The sequence below is a fragment of the Bos grunniens genome, chromosome 18 (genome assembly GCF_055505025.1).
Source record: "Bos grunniens cultivar Pamir isolate PY7600 chromosome 18, Bosgru_T2T1.0, whole genome shotgun sequence".
Classification (NCBI taxonomy): Eukaryota; Metazoa; Chordata; class Mammalia; order Artiodactyla; family Bovidae; genus Bos; species Bos grunniens.
The window spans coordinates 49396220-49422220 of NC_141182.1; the positions used below are offsets into that span (position 1 = coordinate 49396220).

The 26001-nt window shown below is 42.3% G+C and overlaps 1 protein-coding gene across 2 annotated transcripts in view; it reads left to right on the plus strand.

Annotated features, from left to right (window-relative positions):
• LOC147353835 (galectin-16-like) overlaps window positions 1–18834 on the plus strand; it is a 69050-nt gene extending 50216 nt beyond the window's left edge. For both annotated transcript variants that reach the window (XM_086352474.1, XM_086352475.1), the window contains 3 exons: window positions 17319–17398; window positions 17795–18005; window positions 18578–18834. In XM_086352474.1, coding sequence (XP_086208600.1) covers window positions 17361–17398; window positions 17795–18005; window positions 18578–18691 — 363 coding nt within the window. In that variant the 5' untranslated portion in view covers window positions 17319–17360 and the 3' untranslated portion in view covers window positions 18692–18834. The remainder of the gene's footprint in view (window positions 1–17318; window positions 17399–17794; window positions 18006–18577) is intronic.
• The last annotated feature ends 7167 nt before the right edge of the window (window positions 18835–26001 follow it).

Genomic DNA, 26001 nt, shown 5'->3' on the forward strand with positions numbered 1-26001 from the left:
TGGTTTTGGTGAAGTAATGGTGATGTTTCAGGAATCTTTTTTTTTTTTTTTTTATGTGTTTTTGGCTGTGCTGGGTCTTCATTGCTACCTGGGTTTTTCCTCTAAGTTTCGGAGAGCAGGGACTACTTTCTAGTTTCAGCACACTGGCTTCTCATTGTGGTGGCTTCTCTTGTTGCAGAGCACATGCTCTAGGCTGCATGGGCTTCAGTGGTTGTGGCTCCAAGGCTCTAGAGCATGGGCTGAGTAGCTGTGGCACACCAGCTTAGTTGCTCCATGGCAGGTGGGATCTTCTTGGAGTAGGGATCGAACCCACATCTCCTGCATTGGCAGGTGGATTCTTTACTACTGGGCCACCTGGGAAGCCCTGTTTCAGGAGTCGAATCATCAACCTTCTGGTTCCAACCACTTGCTCCACATCATCCTCCACTTGAGTCTAGGTGTGAATTTCTGTAGAACAACTCAAAGATATGTGTCAGATTGTTTTATGTATCACGAGGAGGAGCTAGGATTCTGTTTATCGGTGAACCGTTGTTTAAGCCATCATTACTGTTCTTCCTTCTCCCGTTTTTTCCTGCATTCCCTCACTTCCCTAATTAGTAACTGTCTGAGTCTGCTCTTCGGAACTCAGGGAAGGCCTTAGAAAGAAACTAAAGCCCTTTTCAACAAACAAGAAACAGGGCTTACAAAGGCTGTGTATGTACCTTGGAGGGGTCTGTTGTGGCCTGCTTGGTTTCAACACTCCCCACTTTTGTTTGACACTCCTCAATCCTGAAGTGGGACAAGAGAAGGAATACAGTTTTGAATAGAGAGGTCTGTTATAAACTTGGCAGGGAACTTGGTTTTACGAGGGCTTGGTTTCCCTGGGCATAAATCCTCACTTCTGCCGATCCTGTGAAAGTACTGGCTGATCCTCAGCTGTCCCAAAATCCTTCCCAGGTGGCACAGTGGTAAAGAGACCACCTGCCAATGCAGGAAACCCGGGTTTGATCCCTGAGTTGGAAAGATCCCCTGGAGAAGGAAATGGCAACCCATTCCAGTATACTTGCCTGGAGAATTCCATGGGCAGAGGAGCCTGGGTTTGACATAAAATTGTAGGACTCTGGCTCAGAAAAGTTGAAGTAGATATCCTTGTTCCCACCGCATCCACTAAGCTAGTTTGACTAAGAATCCTAGAGAGTATATGTAAGACAAATAAAGAAGACTCTGGAAGGTGGAGAGAAAAAGACGGTGCAGCTGGGGACCCTGAGCCCCCAGAGCATCATGATGTTCCCCGATGACACCTGAGTTTTCTTCTTGTCTCTTCTGTCCCAGAACGGATACTACAGTAGCTGGAAGTCTGTAAACCATTAACCATTAAATGCCCAAGTGGATGAAGAGAGAGGATTATACTCCTGAAATAATGCTTCCTGTTTAATTTGGGGGCCTAGTGTCCCCTGCTGGATGCTGATCACCCCTCCAGGTTACCTCCCAGTACACACACATGCACGCGCACAGAAATCTGTATGGATGTCAGGATGATTTATGAACATGCAACAGTTTGTTGTTCAGTCGCTCAGTCATGTCTGACTCTTTGCGACCCCATGGACCACAACACACCAGGCTTCCCTGTCCTTCATCATCTCCCAGAGCTTGCTCAAACTCATGTCCATTGGGTTGGTGATGCCATCCAACCATCTCATGCTCTGTCAGTCCCCTTCTCCTCCTGCCTTCAGTCTTTCTCACCATCAGAGTCTTTTCCAATGAGTCGGCTCTTTGCATTACGTGACCAAAGTATTGGAGCTTCAGCTTAAGCATCAGTCCTTCCAATGAATATTCAGGATTGATTTCCTTTAAGAATTGACTGGTTTGATCTCCTTGCTGTCCATGGGGCTGTCACAAATCTTCTCCAACACCACAGTTTGAACGCATCAATTCTTCAGCGCTAGGCCTTCTTTATGGTCCAACTCTCACATCCATACATGACTACATGCAACAGTAAATATAAGATAAAGTTTGTTATCCATACAGTAAATAGTAAAGGGATTCCCCAAGGAGACAGCTCAGTTGGCGGGGAGTGAAGTCAGAGCAAAGTGGGGCAGCAGGCTTTGGCTTTATTGGTGAGGAGGTGGGTCCAGGCTCTGGGTTTATGAAGGGCCAGAAGTGCCTCTATTTCAAATTCCCCTGGTGTACACTTGGGCTTTGTTAATATGGTCCCAGAGATAGTAGGGATTAAGCAGAGAAAGGACCGGGGAGCCTGTCCAGGACCCGACATTAGAGATGTTTGTAAATGTAGGGACTTCCCTGGTGGTCCAGTGGCCAAGAATGTGCTTCCGCTGCAGGGGGCACAGGTTCGATCCCTGGTTGGGGAACCAAGATCCCACATACCTGTTGGTGCAGCCAAAAAAAAAAAAAGATGTTTATAAATGTAAATAACATAAACATTATTGCACTTTGCCCCCATGCCAGCACACTCAGGCCTTCCCGCAGCTTAGAAGCAGTCCACCGTCCATCTTTGTTTCTGTCACAGCAGCTCAGGCCAGACCTGAATTATCCCTGCCCGTCTTTCGATCACACCTGGAATGTGCTCTGTCCACAAGTCCTATTGGCTCTGCTTTAAAATTCTTCAAGGATGGAGCACCGCTCATCACCTGACAGCTCAGTGAAGCCAGAGATTGTATCTGATACCTTCCTGTTGCATTCCTGTGTCCCTGAAATTGCCTTGCTCCTAGTAGATGCTTCATAGTTATTTTATAATCCTTCCTTTAAATGAATGCCTTCTCTTCCCTCTGAAATAAAGCCTAGTTTTTTCAGAAATCCTCAGTAATTTCTATAGGTTAAGAAATTTCAACTGTTTCTTCAGAATCTTTTTATGATTAGCTAACCTAAAGAAAAGTAAATAGAGAGGTATTTCATGTTTAAAATTTAATCAGAATAAGGAAGAGAAAATTCTGGTGAAACCATGCTGAGATATCTTATCTTAGGATTTCATGCAAAAAGCATTTAGTAGCCGTGTCAACTTTGTCGTAATGCCAAGACAGTAGGAAACGTTAAACGATATAAAGAGTAATGTGTGTCATACACAGTGATAAGGAAATTGCAAATAACATCAACACTGCTGTCAATTGCTTCATTTTCTAGAAGAAGAGGTGACTGCTTTCCTATGTTTGTTGGGCATCTTCATTTAAGGTTGGCGGGAATGATATTTAACACAGGCTTCCAGGGACTTCCCTGGTGGTCCACTGGTTAGGACTCTGCACTTCCACTGCAGGGGGTACAGGTTCGATTCCTTGTCAGGGAACTAAGATCCCACATACCACAGAACAGCTAAGCCAGTGGGCCTCAACTACTGAAGCTCCCACACCACAATGAAAGAGTCTGCACTGCAATGAAAGATCATGTGTGACAATATTTTTTAAAGAACATGAGGCTTTATTAGAATTTAAGCAGTTTTTGCATGTCTTCAGTGTGCGTGTGTGTGTCTGTGTGAGAGAGAGAGATACCATCTCATCTTGTCACGTGTGTAGCCACCGTGTAACCACCACCACTGTTCCACGCACACAAACTCCCTTGTGCTACCCCTTTACAGTCAGGTTCTCAGCCTCATCCGAAGCCTTGATGAGCACTGAGCTTCATCACTGGAATTTTGTGGTGTCAGGAGTTGAGTCGAACAGTAAGTAACCTGTTGAGAGCGACATTTCATTCCTCACAGTACCCTGGAAATTCATTCTGTTTTGTTTTGTTTTTTTCCCCAAGTATCAAGTAATCAAGAAAAAGTCTCCTTAACTCTAGGCAGGGTCAGACTTTCTGTTCTATTTATTTTATTTCCTTTTCTTGCCTTATTTTACTGACTAAAACCTCCGGTAGTAGATCAGGTAGTAGTGATAATGAGTCTTGGCTCATTTTCAATCATAGACCTAAAACATTCAGTTTTTCATTATTGAGTGTGATGTTGACTGTAGATTTATTACAGCTTTCTATCAGGTTGAGAAATTTCCCTTCTATATCTAGTTTGCTGATGATGTTTGTCAGAAACCAGCACAATTCTGTAAAGCAGTTATCCTTCAATTAAAAAATAAATTTAAAATTTAAAAAAAGAAAAAAGATGTTTTTAAAAGAAAAATTTTTATTGGAAAGAATTATGAATTCTCGAGAAGCTGCAAATGTTGTATAGTGAGGTCCCATGTACCCATTGCGTGTGCTGTGCTAAGTCACTTCAGTCAAGTCTGACTGTTTGCAGTCCTATGGACTGTAGCCCCCAGGTTCCTCTGTCCATGGAATTCTCCAGGCAGGGATACTGGAGTGGATTGCCATGCCCTCCTCCAGGAGATCATCCTGGCCCAGGGATCGAACCCATGACTTTTATGTCTCCTGCATTGGCAGGCGGGTTCTTTACTGCTAGTGCCACCTATTGCCTAGTTTTTCCCAATTGGATACATCTTACGTAATTATAGTCCAGTGTCAAAACCAGGGATTGTACATTGGTACAATGTATGCATATAGTTCTGTGTCATTTTATGAGAAATGTAGGTATATGTAACCAGTGCCACAATCAAGATAAAAAATTATTCCAACGTCAAGATAGACCTCATGTCATTCCTTTGTAGCAGCATCTAACACTTCTCCCTGATCTCCATCTATAAGCCACCTCCCATCTACTTTCTGTCTCTGGCTTTAAACTTTTTAAGATGTTAAACAAATGCACTTACACATTATGTGACCTTTTAAGGATGGTTTTTCCACTCAGGACAATGCTCATGTATTCTCTTGATTTCTTCTTAACCTCACTGTTCTTCATTTCTGCCTCTTTTTCTTTTGGGTCCTTGATCTGAACAACTCAGTGCCAATTCATTCCCGTTGTAAGCTGCACTCACTCCCTTGGTGATCTCAGCGTGTCACAGTTTTAATTGTTATCTATATGTTAGAATTTCAGATTTTACATCTCCAACCAGACGTCTCTTCCAAATTCATGCCTTAAACCCTGTACAATAGGCATCTCAACCTCCAAGTGCCCAAAGCTGAATTCCTTATCTTTTTCCTTCCCAGTGTCCCAGCCACAGTTTGCTGACCTCAGTGTATGGCTTCAGCAATATATGAACCATGAACTTCTTGATGTTCAAGCTGGTTTTAGAAAAGGCAGGGAACCAGATATCAAATTGCCAACATCTGCTGGATCATAGAAAAAGCAAGAGAGTTCCAGAAAAACATCTATTTCTGCTTTATTGACTATGCCAAAGCCTTTGACTGTGTGGCTCACAATAAACTGTGGAAAATTCTGAAAGAGATGGGAATACCAGACCACCTGATCTGCCTCTTGAGAAATTTGTATGCAGGTCAGGCAGCAACAGTTAGAACTGGACATAGAACAATAGACTGGTTCCAAATAGGAAAAGAAGTTCGTCAAGGCTGTATATTGTCACCCTGTTTATTTTACTTATATGCAGAGTACATCATGAGAAACACTGGACTGGAATAAACACAAGCTGGAATCAAGATTGCCAGGAGAAATATCAATAACCTCAGATATGCAGATGACACCACCCTTATGGCAGAAAGTGAAGAGGAACTCAAAAGCCTCTTGATGAAAGTGAAAGTGGAGAGTGAAAAAGTTGGCTTAAGGCTCAACATTCAGAAAACGAAGATCATGGCATCCGGTCCCACCACTTCATGGGAAATAGATAGGGAAACAGTGGAAACAGTGTGAGACTTTATTTTTCTGGGCTCCAAAATCACTACAGATGGTGACTGCAGCTATGAAATTAAAAGACACTTACTCCTTGAAGGAAAGTTATGACCAATCTAGATAGCATATTCAAAAGCAGAGACATTACTTTGCCAACAAAGGTCCGTCTAGTCAAGGCTATGGTTTTTCCTGTGGTCATGTATGGATGTGAGAGTTGGACTGCGAAGAAGGCTGAGCGCCGAAGAATTGATGCCTTTGAACTGTGGTGTTGGAGAAGACTCTTGAGAGTCCCTTGGACTGCAAGGAGATCCAACCAGTCCATTCTAAAGGAGATCAACCCTGGGATTTCTTTGGAAGGAATGATGCTAAAGCTGAAACTCCAGTACTTTGGCCACCTCATGCGAAGAGTTGACTCATTGGAAAAGACTCTGATGCTGGGAGGGATTGGGGGCAGGAGGAGAAGGGGACGACAGAGGATGAGATGGCTGGATGGCATCACTGACTCGATGGATGTGAGTCTGAGTGAACTCCGGGAGTTGGTGATGGACAGGGAGGCCTGGCATGCTGCGATTCATGGGGTCGCAAAGAGTCGGACACGACTGAGCGACTGATCTGATCTGATCTGATGGCTTCAGTAGTTCAGTAACAAGACCAAAATCCTACTAGTCATTCTTGATTGTCACTTTTAATTTTTTATTGAAGTAACATTGGTTTATAACATCATAAAAGTTTCATGTGTGCAGCATTGCACTTCTGCGTCTGTTTCCTCTGCCCCGCCAAACATTGTGTTTTTGTCCGTCATCGTACAGTTGATCTGCTTTGCCCATTTTGCCTCCCCCCATAACTACTATTCTGTTTCCTATGCATTTATTTTCGTTAGGTGTGTTTATTTATTTTGTTGATGTTGTTTGCTTTTTATGTTCCACCTATGAGTGAAGTTATATGATATTTGTCTTTCTCAATCTGACTTATTTCCACTTAGTATGATGCCCTCAAGGCCTGTCCATGTTGTTGCAATTGGCAGGATTTCAACTTTTTATAGCAGAGTAGTGTTTCATATATATATGTCTATATCTCACCTCTTGTTTATCCAGTCATCCAGTGCTGGGCACTTTTTGTTTCCATATCTTGCTGTTGTCCCCAGTGCTTTGACAAACATACGGGTGCATTTATCTTTCTGAGTTAGTGTTTTTGTCTTCTTTGTGTACATACTCTAAAGTGGGATAGCTGGATCATATGTTAGTTCTGTCCTCAACTTGTTCCACAGTGGCTATACCAATTTACATTTCCAGCAACAGTGTATGAAGGTTCCCTTTTTATACATCCTGGACAACACTTGTCATTTTTTACCTTTTTGTTAATAGCCATCCTGACAGGCATGAGTTGATATCTAATTGTGGTTCTGATTTGCATTTCCCTAATAATTTGTGGTGTTAATCTTTTCATGTGCCCACTGGCCATCTGGCTGTCTTCTTCCAGACAATGAAGAACTGTCTATTCGGCTCTGTCTACTTTTTAATCAGGTTGTTTGTTTTCTTGTTGTTGACTTGTAGGAGTGCTTTATATACTTTGGATATTAACCTTTATCAGATGTATCATTTGCAGATATCCTCCCCTGTTTGGTAGATTATTTTTTCATTTCCTTGATGGTTTTGCTTACCATGAAGGAGACTGATAGTTTGATGTTTATTTTTGCTTTTGTTTCCCTCCGATCAGGTGACATATCTAGAAAGATACTGCTGAGACTGATGTCACTGAGCATACTGCCTATGTTTGCTCCTTGGAGTTTTATGGTTTCAGGTCTTAGATTGATGCTTTTAATCAATTTTGAGTTGATTTTTGGATATGATGTGAGATAATAGTTTCTTTTTTGTATGCCCATCTTTCGCAGCATTTATTGAAGATACTGTCCTTTCTCCATGGTATGTTCTTTGTTCCTTTGTCAAAAATCAATTATCCATTTATGTGTGGATGTTTTCTGGGCTCTCAATTCTGTTCCATTGGTTGTGTTTCACTTTTTTTTTTTTTTGGCCAGTTCTGGGCAGTTCCAAATTGGGAAAGGTGTATGTCAAGGCTGTATGTCGTCATCCTGCTTATTTAACTTATATGCAGAGTACAACATGAGAAATGCCGGATTGAATGAAGCACAAGCTGGAATCAAGATTGCCGGCAGAAATATCAATAACCTCAGATATGCAGATGACACCACCCTTATGGCAGAAAGCGAAGAAGATCTAAAGAGCCTCTTGAAGAAAGTGAAAGAGGAGAATGAAAAAGTTGACTTAAAACTCAACATTCAGAAAACTAAGATCATGGCATCTGGTCCCATCACTTCATGGCAAATAGATGGGGAAACAGTGGAAACACTGACAGACTTTATTTTGCGGGGCTCCAACATCACTGCAGATGGTGACTGCAGCCATGACGTTAAAAGACACTTGCTCCTTGGAAGAAAAGCTATGACCAACCTAGACAGCATATTATAAACCAGAGACTACTTTGCCAACAAAGTCTGTCTAGTCAAAGCTATGGTTTTTCCAGTGGTCATGTATGGATGTGAGAGTTGGACTGTGAAGAAAGCTGAGCGCTGAAGAATTGATGCTTTTGGACGGTGGTGTTGGAGAAGACTCTTGAGAGTCCCTTGGACTGCAAGGAGATCCAACCAGTCCATTCTGAAGGAGATCAGTCCTGGGTGTTCATTGGAAGGACGATGCTGAAGCTGAAACTCCAATACTTTGGCCACCTCATGCGAAGAGTCGACTCATTGGGAAAGACCCTGATGCTGGGAGGGATTAGGGGCAGGAGGAGAAGGGGACGACAGAGGATGAGATGACTGGATGGCATCACCGACTCAATGGACATGAGTTTGGGTAAACTCTGGGAGTTGGTGATGGACAGGGAGGCCCTGAGTGCAGTGATTCATGGGGTCACAAAGAGTCGGACCTGACTGAGCAACTGAACGGAACTGAACTGAACCTAAAGAAAAGTAAATAGAGAGGTATTTCATGTTTAAAATTTAATCAGAATAAGGAAGAGAAAACTCTGGTGAAACCATGCTGAGATATCTTATCTTAGGATTTCATGCAAAAAGTATTTAGTAGCCGAGTCAACTTTGTCGTAATGCCAAGACAGTAGGAAATGTTAAACGATATAAAAAGTAATGTGTGTCATACACAGTGATGAGGAAATTGCAAATAACATCAACATTGCTGTCAATTGCTTCATTTTCTAGAAGAAGAGGTGACTGCTTTCCTATGTTTGTTGGGCATCTTCATTTAAGGTTGGCGGGAATGATATTTAACACAGGCTTCCAGGGACTTCCCTGGTGGTCCACTGGTTAGGACTCTGCACTTCCACTGCAGGGGGTACAGGTTCAATTCCTTGTCAGGGAACTAAGATCCCACATACCACAGAACAGCTAAGCCAGTGGGCTACAACTACTGAAGCTCCCACACCACAATGAAAGAGTCTGTGCACTGCAATGAAAGATCCCGTGTGACACAATATTTTTTAAAGAACATGAGGCTTTATTAGAATTTAAGCAGTTTTTGCATGTCTTCAGTGTGCGTGTGTGTGTCTGTGTGAGAGAGAGAGATACCATCTCATCTTGTCACGTGTGTAGCCACCATGTAACCACCACCACTGTTCCACGCACACAAACTCCCTTGTGCTACCCCTTTACAGTCAGGTTCTCAGCCTCATCCGAAGCCTTGATGAGCACTGAGCTTCATCACTGGAATTTTGTGGTGTCAGGATTGAGTCGTACAGTAAGTAACCTGTTGAGATCGACACCTTTCATTCCTCACAGTACCCTGGAGATTCATTCTGTTTTGTTTTGTATGTTTTTCCAAGTATCAAGTAATCAAGAAAAAGTCTCCTTAACTCTAGGCAGGGTCAGACTTTCTGTTCTATTTTATTTCCTTTCCTTGCCTTATTTTACTGACTAAAACCTCCAGTACTAGATCAGGTAGTAGTGATAATGAGTCTTGGCTCGTTTTGGATCTTAGACTGAAAACACTCAGTTTTTCATCATTGAGTGTGATGTTGACTGTAGATTTATTACAGCTTTCTATCAGGTTGAGAAATTTCCCTTCTATATCTAGTTTGCTGATGATGTTTGGCAGAAACCAGCACAATTCTGTTAAGCAGTTATCCTTCAATTGGGAAATAAATTTAAAATTTAAAAAAAGAAAAAAGATGTTTTTAAAAGAAAAACTTTTATTGGAAAGAATTATGAATTCTCGAGAAGCTGCAAATGTTGTATAGTGAGGTCCCATGTACCCATTGCGTGTGCTGTGCTAAGTCGCTTCAGTCAAGTCAGACTCTTTGCAATCCTATGGACTGTAGCCCCCAGGTTCCTCTGTCCATGGAATTCTCCAGGCAGGGATACTGGAGTGGATTGCCATGCCCTCCTCCAGGAGATTATCCTGGCCTAGGAATCGAACCCATGACTTTTATTTCTCCTGCATTGGCAGGCGGGTTCTTTACTGCTGCTGCTGCTGCTGCTAAGTCGCTTCAGTTGTTTCCGACTCTGTGCGACCCCATAGACGGCAGCCCACCAGGCCGCACCGTCCCTGGGATTCTCCAGGCAAGAACACTGGAGTGGGTTGCCATTTCCTTCTCCAATGCATGAAAGTGAAAAGTGAAAGTGAAGTCGCTCAGTCGTGTCTGACTCTTAGCGACCCCATGGATTGCAGCCTACCAGGCTCCTCCCTCCATGGGATTTTCCAGGCAAGAGTACTGGAGTGGGGTGCCATTGCTGCTAGTGCCACCTATTGCCTGCTGCTGCTGCTGCTAAGTCGCTTCAGTCGTGTCCGACTCTGTACAACCCCATAGACGGCAGCCCAACAGGCTCCGCCAACCCTGGGATTCTCCAGGCAAGAACACTGGAGTGGGTTGCCATTTCCTTCTCCAATGCAGGAAGGTGAAAAGTGAAAGTGACGTCGCTCAGTCGTGTCCGACTCCTCGAGACCCTTAGTTTTTCCCAGTTGGATACATCTTACATAATTACAGTCCAGTGTCAAAACCAGGGATTATACATTGGTATAATGTATGCATATAGTTCTGTGTCATTTTATGAGAAATGTAGGTATGTGTAACCAGCACCACAATCAAGATAAAAAATTATTCCAACATCAAGATAGACCTCATGTCATTCCTTTGTAGTAGCCTCTAACACTTCTCCCTGATCTCCATCTATAAGCCACCACTCATCTACTTTCTGTCTCTGGCTTTCAACTTTTGAGGATGTTAAACAAGTGCACTTACACATTATGTGACCTTTTTAGGTTGGTTTTCCCACTGAGGACAATGCTCATGTAATCTCTTGATTTCTTCTTAACCTCACTGTCCTTCACTTCTGCCTCTTTTTCTTTTGGGTCCTTGATCTGAACAACTCAGTGCCAATTCATTCCCGTTGTAAGCTGCACTCACTCCCTTGGTGATCTCAGCATGTCACAGTTTTAATTGCTATCTATATGTTAGAATTTTAACTTTTACGTCTCCGACCAGATCTCTCTTCCAAATTCATGCCTTAAACCCTGTACAATAGGCATCTCAACCTCCAAGTGCCCAAAGCTGAATTCCTTATCTTTTTCCTTCCCAGTGGTCCCAGCCACAGTTTGCTGACCTCAGTGTGTGACTTCAGTAGTTCAGTAAGAAGACCAAAATCCTACTAGTCATTCTTGATTCTCACTTTTAACTTTTTATTGAAGTAACATAAAAGTTTCTTGTGTGCAGCATTATACTTCTGCGTCTGTATCCTCTGCACCGCCAAACATTGTTTTGTCCGTCATCGTACAGTCGATCTGCTTTACACATTTTGCCTCCCCCCATAACTACTATTCTGTTTCCTATGCATTTATGTTCATTAGGTGTGTTTATTTATTTTGTTGATGTTGTTTGCTTTTTATGTTCCACCTATGAGCGAAGTTATATGATATTTGTCTTTCTCAATCTGACTTATTTCCACTTAGTATGATGCCCTCAAGGCCTGTCCATGTTGTTGCAATTGGCAGGATTTCATCTTTTTTATAGCAGAGTAGTGTTTCATATATATATGTCTATATCTCACCTCTTCTTTATCCAGTGCTGGGCACTTTTTGTTTCCATATCTTGCTATTGTCCGCAATGCTTTGACAAATATAGGGGTGCATTTATCTTTCTGAGTTAGTGTTTTTGTCTTCTTTGTGTGCATAGCCTAAAGTGGGATAGCTGGATCATATGTTAGTTCTGTCCTCAACTTGTTCCATAGTGGCTATACCAATTTACATTCCCAGCAACAGTGTATGAGGGTTCCCTTTTCTATGCATCCTCGCCAACTCTTGTCATTTTTTACCTTTTTGTTAATAGCCATCCTGACAGATATGCTGCTGCTAAGTCGTGTGAGTCGTGTCCAACTCTGAGCAACCCCATAGACGGCAGCCCAACAGGCTCCTCTGTCCTTGAGATTCTCCTGGCAAGAACACTGGAGTGGGTTGCCATTTCCTTCTCCAATGCATGAAAGTGAAAAGTGAAAGTGAAGTCGCTCAGTCGTGCCTGACTCTTAGTGACCCCATGGACTGCAGCCCACCAGGCTCCTCTGTCCATGGGATTCTCCAGGCAAGAGCACTGGAGTGGGGTGCCATTGCCTTGAGTTGATATCTAATTGTGGTTTTGTTTTGATTTGCATTTCCCTAATAATTTGTGGTTAAACAATCTTTTCATGTGCCCATTGGCCATCCGATTGTCTTCTTCCAGACAATGAAAAACTGTCTATGCAGCTTCTGTCCACTTTTTAATCAGGTTGTTTGTTTTCTTGTTGTTGACTTGTATGAATTCTTTATATACTTTGGATATTAACCTTTATCAGATGTATCATTTGCAGATATCCTCCCCTGTTTGGTAGGTTATTTTTTCATTTCCTTGATGGTTTTGTTTACCATGAAGGAGATTTTTAGTTTGATGTTTATTTTTGCTTTTGTTTCCCTCCGATCAGGTGACATATCTAGAAAGATACTGCTAAGACTGATGTCAATGAACATGCTGCCAATGTTTTCTCCTTATTGTTTCAGGTCTTAGATTCAAGCTTTTAATCAATTCTGAGTTGATTTTTGTATATGATATGAGATAGTAGTTTCTTTTTTTGTATGCCCAACTTTCGTAGTATTTATTGAAGAGACTGTCCTTTCTCCATGGTATGTTCTTTGTTCCTTTGTCATAAATCAATTATCTATTTATGTGTGGATTTTTTTTCTTGGCTCTCAGTTCTGTTCCATTGGTTATGTCTTTTTTTTTTTTGCCAGTACTGTGCAGTTTTGATTATCATGTTTTTTTCTGCAGTTACCATGACTTTTTAATATAGTCTGAGACCACAGGAGTATGACTTTCAGCTTTTTTCAGGATATCTTTGGCTATTGGGGTCTTTTGTGAGTCCATATAAATTTTAACATTTTCTATCTGTGAAAAATGTCTTTGAGATTTTGACAGGGATTGCATGGAATATGTAAGTTGTGCAGGTAATATGGACATTTTAACAATTTTATTTCTTTCAATTCATGAACATGGACTGTCTTTCCATTTGAGTCTTCGTCACTTTGTTTCAACATTGTATAGGTCTCAGCGTATGGGTCTTTCACCTCCTTGGTTACATTTATTCCTGTGTATTTTTGTTGTGAATATAAAGGCACTTCATAGATAAAACTGCTTTCTTAATTTCTCTTTCAGGTAGCTCATATTTAGCATGTAGAAATGCAACATTTTGTCTATTGATTTTGTACCCTGTACAAACTTTACTGTATTCATTTACGTGCTTAGTCACTCTGTCATGTCCAGCTCTTTGTGACTCCATGTATTGTAGCCTGCCAGGCTTTCCTGTCCATTGAGACTGTCCAGGCAAGTATACTGGAGTGGGTTGCCATGCCCTCCTCCAGGGGATCTTCCCAACTCAGGGATTGAAGCCAGGTCTCCTGCATTGCAGGTGGATTCTTTACTGTCTGAGCCACCAAGGAAGCCTTACATTTATTTATAATTTTTAATCATTTCTGGTGGAGTTATTCGGGTTTTCTGTATGTAAAATCATGACATCCAAATATAGCATCAGTTTTGTTTTTTCCTTTCCAATGTGGATATCTTTTTTTCTTTTTCTTGTCTAATTGCTTTGGCTAGGACTTCCAATATTATGTTGAATAGGAGTGGCAGAGTGGGCATCTTTGTCTTGTTCTTGATTTTAGGGGGATAGCTTTCAGCTTTTCACCCTTGAATGTATGATGTTTGCTAGGAGTTTGTCATATGTCACCTTTACTATTTTGAATACATTTCTTCTATACCCAATTTATTGAGGTTTTCTTTTAATCACTAATATATGTTGAATATTGACAAATGCTTTTACGTATTGACATGATCACATAGCTTTTATCCTTTATTTTTCTTTGATGTGGTATATCCCATTTATTGATATCTGGATGTTGAACCATCCTTGCCTTTGGTTAGCACTTTCCACCTTCCACTGCCTGTGTCAGGGGCAAGGCTCCAAGCCCTGACTATCACTGCTTGCACCTCCAGGGTCCTTAGTGCCTTGCAGATGCCAGTGTCATTCAGTGCCTGCAGATGCCAGGCAGTATTCACTGCCTGGGATACTGGGATGGTGAGCTCCTCTTCTGAGAGTGCCTGAGTCACAGCCTCTAGCACTGTGGGGGGTGTGGAGGGTGAATGGGAAGCCTGGTTGCATGGGTCTCTGCTATGTCCAGGGCTGTAACTAAGCCTTGCAGGCTTCACTGCTGTGGATGGCGACCTCTTTGCTGAACTCCACAGTTCTATCAAACCGCATCCAAGTCCCGGTCACTGCTCTCCAGGATTACTGTAATGGCCTTGTGAATGGTCTTATTTTGTCCAGGTCCACATACAGTCTATTTTCCACACAGCAGCAGAGGAGATCCTTTTAAAACACAGATGAGAACAGATCCCTCGTCTGCCTCAAGTGCCCACCTCACTTACAGCAAGAGTCCTGCAATAGTCTGTGATCTACTTTTCCATCTCCTGAGTTGAGCCCTCCTTCTCTCTCTCTTTACTCCAGTCACACAGTCACCCTTTTGTTCCTCGAAACTTCATGATGTCTTTTCACATTGTGGTCTCCATGCTGATCTCTCTAACTAGAAGTTCTTCCCCAAAATACACGTGGCTCTTTTCTTGACTGCTAAGCCTTTGCTCAGTTCTCATCTCCTCAACAAGGGCCACCTTAACCAGCCTATTTGAGATTAAGCCCTTTGTGGACTGCTCTGTTCTATTAACAACATCTTTTTCAAGACACTTATTCCCTTCTAACACATTGTATATTTTACTTGTGTATTATAATTTGAAAGTTACTGCATATATTTTCCAGCTGGAGTATAAGCTCCATGAAGCAAGATTTTTATCTGTGTTTTTCCACTTATGCAGATAGTACAAAGCCTGCTGCCGATTCATCACTCAATAAGCAGTTGTCAAATGAACAGATAGATGGTTGGATCCCTTTGATTGCTTTACTAACAACCCTCTGGTTTGGGATTATGGTCATCAGATATTCTGTGTGTAAGAAGACTGGATCTAGCAGAGGTTACACTTTTAATAAGTCCTCACAATGGCAGAGCTTGGACTCTCATCCAGGTGCTGTGTCTCCCCAAGTCTAGGGCAAATAGGGAAATTGCCAGCAAAGATTCTGGAATAGGTTTGATGTCAAAGAAAAAGTCAGCTGCATACGGCATGGGATGGGGACCAGTTTTATGAAGAAGGGTAGCCAGGGAGCTCTCTGTTACAGCTGTATCATTGTCACTTATCAGTAGACACAAGGAATTGCACTTAGATTAAGAATATCAGCATCTCTAGTACGTGAACCGTGAACTTCCAGATGTTCAAGCTGATTTTAGAAAAGGCAGAGGAACCAGAGATCAAATTGCCAACATTGCTGGATCATGGAAAAAAGAAGAGAGTTCCAGAAAAACATCTATTTCTGCTTTATTGACTATTCCAAAGCCTTTTACTGTGTGGATCACACTGAACTGTGGAAAATTCTGAAAGAGGTGGGAATACCAGACCACCTGCCCTTCCTCTTGAGACACCTATATGCAGGTCAGGAAGCAACAGTTAGACTGGACATGGAACAACAGACTGGTTCCAAATAGGAAAAGGAGTACGTCAAGGCTGTATATTGTCACCCTGCTTATTTAACTTATATGCAGAGTACATCATGAGAAACGCTGGACTGGAAGAAACACAAGCTGGAATCAAGATTGCTGGGAGAAATATCAATAACCTCAGATATGCAGATGATACCACCCTTATGGCAGAAAGTGAAGAGGAAGTAAAAAGCCTCTTGATGAAAGTGAAAGAGGAGAGTGAAAAAGTTGGCTTAAAGCTCAACATTCAGAAAACCAAGATCATGGAATCTGGTCCCATCACTTTATGGGAAATAGATGGGGAAACTGGAAACAGCGTCAGACTTTATTTTTTCGGACTCTAAAATCACTGCAGATGGTGACTGCAGCCATGAAATTAAAAGACACTTACTCTCGGAAGGAAAGTTATGACAAACCTAGACAGCATATAAAAAAGCAGACACATTACTTTGCCAACAAATGTCCGTCTAGTCAAGGCTATGGTTTTTCCAGTGGTCATGTATGGATGTGAGAGTTGGACTGTGAAGAAAGCTGAACGCCAAAGAATTGATGCTTTTGAACTGCGGTGTTGGAGTGTACTCTTGAGAGTCCCTTGGACTGCAAGGAGATCCAACCAGTCCATTCTAAACGAGATCAGTCCTGGGTGTTCATTGGAAGGAATGATGCTAAAGCTGAAACTCCAATACTTTGGCCACCTCATATGAAGAGTTGACTCGTTAGAAAAGACCCTGATGCTGGGAGGAATTGGGGGCAGGAGGAGAAGGGGACGACAGAGGATGAGATGGCTGGATGGCATCACCGACTCAATGGACATGAGTTTGAGTGAACTCTGGGAGTTGGTGACGGACAGGGAGGCCTGGCGTGCTGCGATCATGGGTTCCCAAAGAGTCAGACGCGACTGAGCGACTGAACTGAACTGAACTGACTACAGTTTGAACCCACTTCTTATTATTACAGTGGACTTTGGATAGTGTGGACTGAACACACTTTTGATGTCATAAATTTCAGAAGAATAGAGGGCAGGGCTCTATAGCCTGAGTGAAAGGGTCAGGGGTGACTCATCTCCTAATGGCATTTATAGGGCATCTTCTCCAGACAGACTCGCACACACAGTCAACAAGGAAGAAAGGCCCAGTTGAAGACTATGAACTCCTTGGTATGAAGGATGGGAGGAAGGAATCTGATTACCTCTGCTGCTGGTGCCAGGTCACCTTGACACAAATCATTACGTGAATGCTAGTAGAGAATGGGAAAGAGTGTGTGTGTGTGAGTGGGAATCACTGGATTTGCATTATTTTATGTTCTTTTGCATATTGTTTCTCTGGGTTTGGAAGTGTTTGTATATAAAATATGTATCTGTGCCTCTGAGTGCATGTCTGGACTCAGATTAATGTCTCCTTGTTGGAGGTATACTAATGTCTCTTAGCTGTGGGAGGAGATCACGTTTTGTGTCCTGAGTCTGCTTGGGCAATGATGTGGGAGAGAGAACACTGGCTCTTCATTCACTGACGCATCCGTCTCTTCCATAGCCAAACCCCTATCAGCAGTCTGTTTCCCTGGCTGTGGGTTTCATGGTGAAGATCAAGGGAAATCTTGAGTCTTCTTGTGGGTGAGTAGAGGCCGGTTTATGTCTGATGGAGGGTGAAGCACAAGGGGAGAGTGTTAGCATGTCTTGGGGACACTCATTGGAAACAGCTTGATCTTCTTTAATCATCGGAATAAGCTGAGGTGTCTCATGCAAAAGTGTGAGATTACACTTCAGGTGGGATTTCCTTCCTCTGTGTGTCTGTGTCTATGTGTGTGTGTGTGAGCGGGGGAGGCAGGGGAGGAAAAGAGAGAGAGAGATAGCAAAGTGAGAAAGGTAAAAATATTTTGAGAAAGAGGGCAGGGGGAAGGGGAAGGAGGGAGAGGGAGAGAGAGAGAGAAAAGGACTGTGGTTGTTCCTGAGGAAGTTTTTTTCTACAGTAAATGCCTGCCTGCGGGAGCTATCCTTTTGTCTTTGCAGGAAGAACCCAGAGCTTGTGGTGGATTTCTGCATGGGTATTGAGGAAGGCAGCAACATTGCATTCCATTTCCGAGTCTACACGAACAGCATGGTGGTGATGAACAGTTTCCAGGAAGGGGGATGGCAGGAGGAAAAGAGAATGTTTTCTGACCCTTTCATGCCAGGCCAGCCATTTGAGCTTCGATTCTTGGTGCTGGAGAATGAATACAAGGTGTGTGGGCCCTCCAGGGTGTGGAGCGCCATGGCTGTGTTGGGGCTGCTGTGGAGAAACACACAGAGAGTCCAACTCTGATGTGATCACAACAGACCAATTTTTTGTTTGTTTTTTATTTTTAACACATGTGCTTTTTGAAATTGAAGTATCATTGATTTACCTTACCATGTGAGTTTCAGGCATACAACAGAGTGGTGGAGCCCCTTGTCCCTGTATAGCACAGGCATCTATACTCAGGATCTTGTGTGCTGTACTCAGTGTGTGTGCTGTACAAGTAGAGATGCTGAGGTGAACTCCACACAGCTCTTACTGTATCAGACAGTCAGCAGTGTGGAGGAAGACGTGCAGGCCCCCTGCCCTCAGGGTAAAGCAGGGATGGCAGCTCTGGAGGCGAGGAAGTGGACATGGAGGATGATTTCTACAGCACTGTATTGGCAGGATGTCCTGGAGGAGAATTTCTGCTTTGCTTTTACAGAGTAAAGAAATTTTACAGAAGGCAATGAAAATAGGAAAGGGAAAGAGGAGGCCTAATCGTTCTGAGCTCACAAGAAATACATCTCCTTCCTTAGGTGTTTGTGAATAACGAGTCCTTCTGCCAGTTTGTCCACCGCCTGCCCCTACAGTCTGTGAAAATGCTGAAGGTGAGGGGAGATACTGTGCTGACTTCAGTGGATACATTTTAAGGGGCAGAAGATCTTCCAGTGAAGATATCGATCCCATTCCACTCTTCCATAATGTGCAGGATCATGGCCACTCCCAGAAGATGCCAGCATGTGCCCCTGCCCTCACACTTATGACAGTGATAATAAAATATTCCTGATATGAACCAGGACTTGGCTCTTGCTTGTAGGGAAGATATCAAGGGCAGATTTGGCACAAAGAGAACATCGCCCCAGGTGTGGAATGGGGAGTGTGGTTTTGGAAGGGCCCAGTTGGCCAAAATGTCAAGGGCTAACCCTGAAATGGAGACAGTGAGAGTGTCTCAGGATGTCATGAGGAAGGTGGTCAGGTTTGGGGCTGTTTAAGGGATATGACTTTATATGTGAGCCTCTTTTGACTTGTTTTTTCGTTCCTCAAATATTTATTGGTCCCTGTATTTGTCAGGGCTCTCCTGAGAAACTGGTGTGTGTGTGTGTGTGTGTGTATACAAATGTACACACACAGAGGAATTTGATTATGGAGACTGACAATTCCCAAGATCTTCAAAGATGTAGTTCTAGTCTGAGTCTGGAAGCCTGAGACCCAGGAAGAGCCAGTGTTTCGGTTCCATTCTGAAGGCAGGAAAAATCCTCCCTTCTCTAGGCTGGCGAGCTTTTTTGTTCTGTTTAGGTCTTCAGATGATGGGAGGAAGCCCATCCACACTAGGGAGGGCAGTCTGCTTTACTCAGTCTGTGGATGCACTGAAAATAATGTATAACCCAAGACCTGACCACCAAACAGCCCAGTCAAGATGACACAGAAGATTAACCATTACAGCTCCTTTCTGTAACATACCTTTCTACGTGCCAGACATTCTGTATGAACCCTACGTGATGCTGAAAGGACTAGAGAATGGTGTTGTTGGCAAAAGGAACTTGATACTGATAAGTCAAGGGTAAAGTCAGCCCGGTGGGGTGTTTGGAACTCAGGAGCTGAATGTCAGATGTTCGGGCAGATACAGCATAAACCATGGTGCGTGGCTTTCCTGGTTTCTGTCTCCCCTCGCTTAGGAACATCTGGCAGCTTTCAGGGGTTATGAAGTGTGACGTAGGAGGCTGCACCCAGATCCTTCCGGACCCCTCCAGCCTGGAGGTCTTCTAGAGACAGAGGACCTAATGAATCCCTAAGTTTCTGAGTGCCTGCAGTTTCCTAGACACTCCATATATAAAGGAAGGCTGCTTGCTTTTGTCGTCTTCAGGCCCTCTGAGCATTCTTCCCTATTTCTATACCTTGACAATGAACAACCTGTAGAGGAAAGTAAGAAACCAGTTCTTTTAGAGTAGTGTAAAAAAAGAATACAGTGCTTAAGACAAAATTTAACCGAGGAGGTGCCAGACTTTTACATTGAAAATGACAAAACACCATTGATAGAAATTACAGATGAGCAACCTCAATAAATGAAGAGACATTCCATGTTTATGGGTTGGAAGACAATATTGTTAATACTGTTAATTCTAAATATGTTATCCAGTGTGGTTTGAGAGATTCAGTGCACCCCCTGTCAGAATGCCAGTGGCCTCTGTGTGCAGAATGGAGAACAGATCCTAAAATTCACATGGAGCTGAAAGGGACATTAAACAGCCAAGATAGTCTGCAAAAAGAACGGGTTTGGAGGATTCCCACATCTCGGTTTCAAAACTTAATACAAAGTTATGCTACGAGCTCTAAGGAAGAAAGTACAGCCTATAGGAACAGATGGATAATATAAGCAGAGTGATGGAAATTCTAAGAGAGTCAAATAGAACCCCTAAAGATTAAAAAAATTTACATAAGTGAAGAATGCTTTTGATAAGCCCATTATCTAAATTAGCTATACCTAGGAAAGAATCTCAGAGGTTGAGGATATGTCAATAGAAACTTCGAAAACTGAAAAAAAGAAAAAAGACTGGAAAGATATTGAATATCAAAAAACTCTGGGACAGGTACAGAAAGTGTAGCATGTGCTTAATGGGAGAACTAGATGCAGAAAAGAGAAAGGAACAGAAGAGATATTTGAAGTAATAATATCTGAGAATTTCCCAAATTTATGCCAAACACCAAAACCACAGACAAAAAGAAGCCAGAGGGAAAAAGCATCTACCCACATAGCGAAAATAAGAATTATATCAAACGTCTCCTTAGAAACCATGCAGACAAGAGGAGAGTGGCGTGAAAGTTGAGAGAAATGTGGTGCAACCGTCATGGGAAAGAGTATGGCAATTTCTCTAAAAATTGAAAATGTAATTGTCATATGATCCAGCAGTTTTACTTCTGGATACTCCCCAAAGGAAATAAAGACCCCCCCACACCTCAAAATATATACAGTAGTGGCCCCTTGGAAACAGGGGTTATGTTCGAAGACCCACAGTGGATGCCTGAAACCCTGGATAGAACCAAATCCTACATATGTGTATATAGTTAATCCTTGAGCAAGGGAAAGCCACTGGGGGACTTGGTTGCAGAGAATCAAGTCACCTGAAGCTGGAAGGAATAAATTCCCCCTCAGTGCAGAGTTTACAATAGATATCAGTCAATAACTTGTAGATTCTCCCAATTACTTTCTTGTCCCTCACCCTTTGGACAAGCACTGACTGGATTCTCAACAGTACTGTACACGTTCTTGAAATTACATGAATTCCCTTTGATAATTTTGATGCATATGCATTCCACACAGAGGGCTTCCCTTTCCCATTATTTCCTTCTCTCTTTAAATAAATGTTTTTCACTGGAGCAAATTTTCTTTAATCAATGACCTTTTGTTTTTTCAAGATTTATTTATTTATTTATAGCTGCACTGGGTCTGTTTTTTTTGTTTTTTTTTTTTTGTTTTTTTACTTATTATTATTATTATTATTATTTTTTTTTACTTTACAATATTGTATTGGTTTTGCCATACATCAACATGCATCCACCCTGGTGTACACGTGTTCCCCATCCTGAACCCCCCTCCCACCTCCCTCCCCATACCATCCCTCTGGGTCATCCCATTGCACCAGCCCCAAGCTTCCTGTATCCTGCATCAAACCTGGACTGGCGATTTGTTTCTTATATGATATTATACATGTTTTAATGCCATTCTCCCAAATCATCCCCCCCTCCCTCTCCCACAGAGTCCAAAAGACTGTTCTATACATCAGTGTCTCTTTTTCTGTCTCGAATACAGGGTGTCATTACCATCTTTCTAAATTCCATATATATGCGTTAGTATACTGTATTGGTGTTTTTCTTTCTGGCTTACTTCACTCTGTATAATAGGCTCCAGTTTCATCCACCTCATTAGAACTGATTCAAATGTATTCTTTTTAATGGCTGAGTAATACTCCATTGTGTATATGTACCACAGCTTTCTTATCCATTCATCTGCTGATGGACATCTAGGTTGCTTCCATGTCCTGGCTATTATAAACAGTGCTGCGATGAACATTGGGGTACATATGTCTCTTTCAATTCTGGTTTCCTTGGTGTGTATGCCCAGCAGTGGGATTGCTGGGTCGTATGGCAGTTCTATTTTCAGTTTTTTAAGGACTCTCCACACTGTTCTCCATAGTGGCTGTACTTGTTTGTTTTCCCACCAACAGTGTAAGAGGGTTCCCTTTTCTCCACATCTTCTCCAGCATTTATTGCTTGTAGACTTTCGGATCGCAGCCATTCTGACTGGCGTGAAATGGTACCTCATTGTGGTTTTGAGTTGCATTTCTCTGATAATGAGTGATGTTGAGCATCTTTTCATGTGTTTGTTAGCTATCTGTGTGTCTTCTTTGGAGAAATGTCTAGTTCTTTGGCCCATTTTTTGATTGGGTCATTTATTTTTCTGGAGTTGAGCTTCAGGAGTTGCTTGTATATTTTTGAGATTAGTTGTTTGTCAGTTGCTTCATTTGCTATTATTTTCTCCCATTCTGAAGGCTCTCTTTTCACCTTGCTATAGTTTCTTTTGTTGTGCAGAAGCTTTAAATTTTAATTAGATCTGATTTGTTTATTTTTGCTTTTATTTCCAATATTCTGGGATGTGGGTCATAGAGGATCCTGCTGTGATGTATGTCAGAGAGTGTTTTGCCTATGTTCTCCTCTAGGAGTTTTATAGTTTCTGGTATTATGTTTAGATCTTTAATCCATTTTGAGTTTATTTTTGTGTATGGTGTTAGAAAGTGTTCTAGTTTCATTCTTTTACAAGTGGTTGACCAGTTTTCCCAGCACCACCTGTTAAAGAGATTGTCTTTTCTCCATTGTATATTCTTGCCTCCTTTGTCAAAGATAAGGTGTCCATAGGTGCATGGGTTTATCTCTGGGCTTTCTACTTTGTTCCATTGATCTATATTTCTGTCTTTGTGCCAGTTCCATACTGTCTTGATGACTGTAGCTTTGTAGTAGAGTCTGAAGTCAGGCAGGTTGATTCCTCCAGTTCCATTCTTCTTTCTCAAGATTGCTTTGGCTATTCAAGGTTTTCTGTATTTCCAACAAATTGTGAAATTATTTGTTCTAGCTCTGTGAAAAACACCATTGGTAGCTTGATAGGTATTGCATTGAATCTATAGATTGCTTTGGGTAGTATACTCATTTTCACTATATTGATTCTTCCGATCCATGACCATGGTATATTTCTCCATCTATTACTGTCCTTTTTGATTTCTTTCATCAGTGTTTTATAGTTTTATATATATATATATATATATATATATATATATTTCTATATATATAGTTTCTTTAGGTAGATATATTCCTAAGTATTTTATTCTTTTCGTTGCAATGGTGAATGGAATTGTTTCCTTAATTTCCGTTTCTATTTTCTCATTATTAGTGTATAGGAATGCAAGGGATTTCTGTGTGTTGATTTTATATCCTGCAGCTTTACTATATTCATTGATTAGCTCTAGTAATTTTCTGGTGGAGTGTTTAGGGTTTTCTATGCAGAGGTTCATGTCATCTGCAAATAGTGAGAGTTTTACTTCTTCTTTTCCAATTTGGATTCCTTTTATTTCTTTTTCTGCTCTGATTGCTGTGGCCAAAACTTCCAAAAATATGTTGAATAGTAGTGGTGAGAGTGGGCACCCTCGTCTTGTTCCTGACTTTAGAGGAAATGCTTTCAATTTTTCACCATTGAGGATAATGTTTGCTGTGGGTTTGTCATATATAGCTTGTATTATGTTGAGGTATGTTCCTTCTATTCCTGCTTTCTGGAGAGTTTTTATCATACATGGATGTTGAATTTTGTCAAAGGCTTTCTCTGCATCTATTGAGATAGTCATATGGCTTTTATTTTTCAATTTGATAATGTGGTGTATTACATTGATTGATTTGCGGATATTGAAGAATCCTTGCATCCCTGGGATAAAGCCCACTTGGTCATGGTGTATGATCTTTTTAATATGTTGTTGGACTCTGCTAAAATTGTATTAAACATTTTTGCATCTATGTTCATCAGTGTGCACTGGGTCTTTGCTGCTGTGTGTGGGCTTTTTCCCATTGCAGGGAGCAGGGGCTGCTCTCTAGTTTTGGTGCGAGAGCTTCTCATTGCAGTGATTTCTCTTGTTGAGGCTCCCAAGCCCTGGGGCACAAGCTCAATAGATGTGGGGCACAGGCTTAGTTGTCCTGTGGCATGTGGGATCTTCCCAGACCAGGGTTCAAACCTGTGTCCCCTGCATTGGCAGGCAGATTCTTTACCAGGGAAGCCCTGGAGTGAGTTTTTTTCTTTTTTATATTTTTACATCCTCAGTTCTTGAGTTTCAGATGTTAGAAAATAATACAAGAATGGTATTTCAGAAAGGGTCCTCCCTTTCTGACAGTTGGCCCCAGGCATGTGCCAGTGATTCAGCTAAAGGTTTTACATATACTAGCTCATCTGTTCCTGAGAACATCCTAGGAAGTAGGACTTTATGATAATCCTCCTTGTGCCAAGGAAACTGAGACCAGGGGAGTTTAATGAATCTTAAGATCTCACTGTTAGGAAGGAACCAAATCAGTACTGAATCCAGGCAGCTGACTTCTGAACCTGTGCTCTTAATCTGATGTGAGGGGCCAACTCAGTGGAAAAGACCCTGATGCTGGGAAAGACTGAAGGCAAAAGGAGAAGAGGGCAGCAGAGGGTGAGATGGTTAGATAGCATCAGTGACTCAATGGACATGAATCTGAGCAAACTCCAGGAAATAGTGAAGAACAGCAGAGCCTAGCGTGCTGCAGTTGTGGAGTCACAAAGAGTTGAACACAACTTAGCAACTGAAGAACAGCAAGAGTCTGCCCTTTGATGTCTAACCTGCTGCACCCCTGGGAACCACTGTAGGGCGGGAGCCCACACCTGGCCTTGCCCCTCATCCACTCTCGTCTCTCCTGGCAGGTCCCGTACACACGGGATGGGTCCTTGACTGTCGGATCTTCGTTGACAATCAAAGGGAAACCTGCCATTTCTTTCAGGTGGGTACGATATATATAGCCCATGGGTGTGGAGATGGAGGAGGAGTGAGAACACTAGAGTGTGAGTGGGGACGGCCACTTCACGGGTGAGTGATGTTCAAGCGTGTAACCAGCATCAGGGACACAGTGCAGGCGCAGGACCACTGGCAGGTCTCGGGGGCTGGGAGAAGGCTCAGGACTTTGGCTCTTTACCAAGGGACGTAGAACGTCCAGAAGATGCAGGCCCAGGCCAGTGACTGCTGCTCAGCTTGAATCTCGGGCCAAGTACCAGGGCATCCCGCCTCCCTGGGCAGGGTGAGCTGAGGAAGCAGGTCCCCGGGAAGAAGGATGACAGCAGCCCCAGGAAGGCCTGCCTTCCACCAGGAAGGAGCTGGGGAGGTGGTGTGTATGTGTGTCCAGTGTGGGTTCCCACACAAAGCTGTAATTGGTTGTTTGTTCTAAGGATGTATACTGTATATCAAGCCCCTGCCTGGCTTTGTGCAAAATGCATGGGAGAAATTAAAGAGAGAAAATCACCAAGTCAGCACTTGAAATTTTTAATTAAAGACAGAGAACCATAGAAAACTGACCTTAAAGAATATCTTTTCTCCTTGTATCCAAACAATTGCAAGTTTTTTCCAATTTATGTGGTCAGAAACCTAGGTCTTTATGTTTGGAAATGAGTTGTCAGCATTTTAGACTGAGGAGGACAGAATTTATTGTTAGAACAAACACAGTTATACACATGGATACAGTGACCTGATTCTGTTTTTGATGTTCCAGTTAATCATTGCAGAATAATAAATCTCCTGAAAATATATTGGTTTAAAGCAGTGATTTATTATCTCTCCCAGTTTTTCAGGTTTATTGCACTCATATGGGTAGCATGTGGCTTTAGTCAGATTATGGTGGGAAATCCAGTTTAATTTAA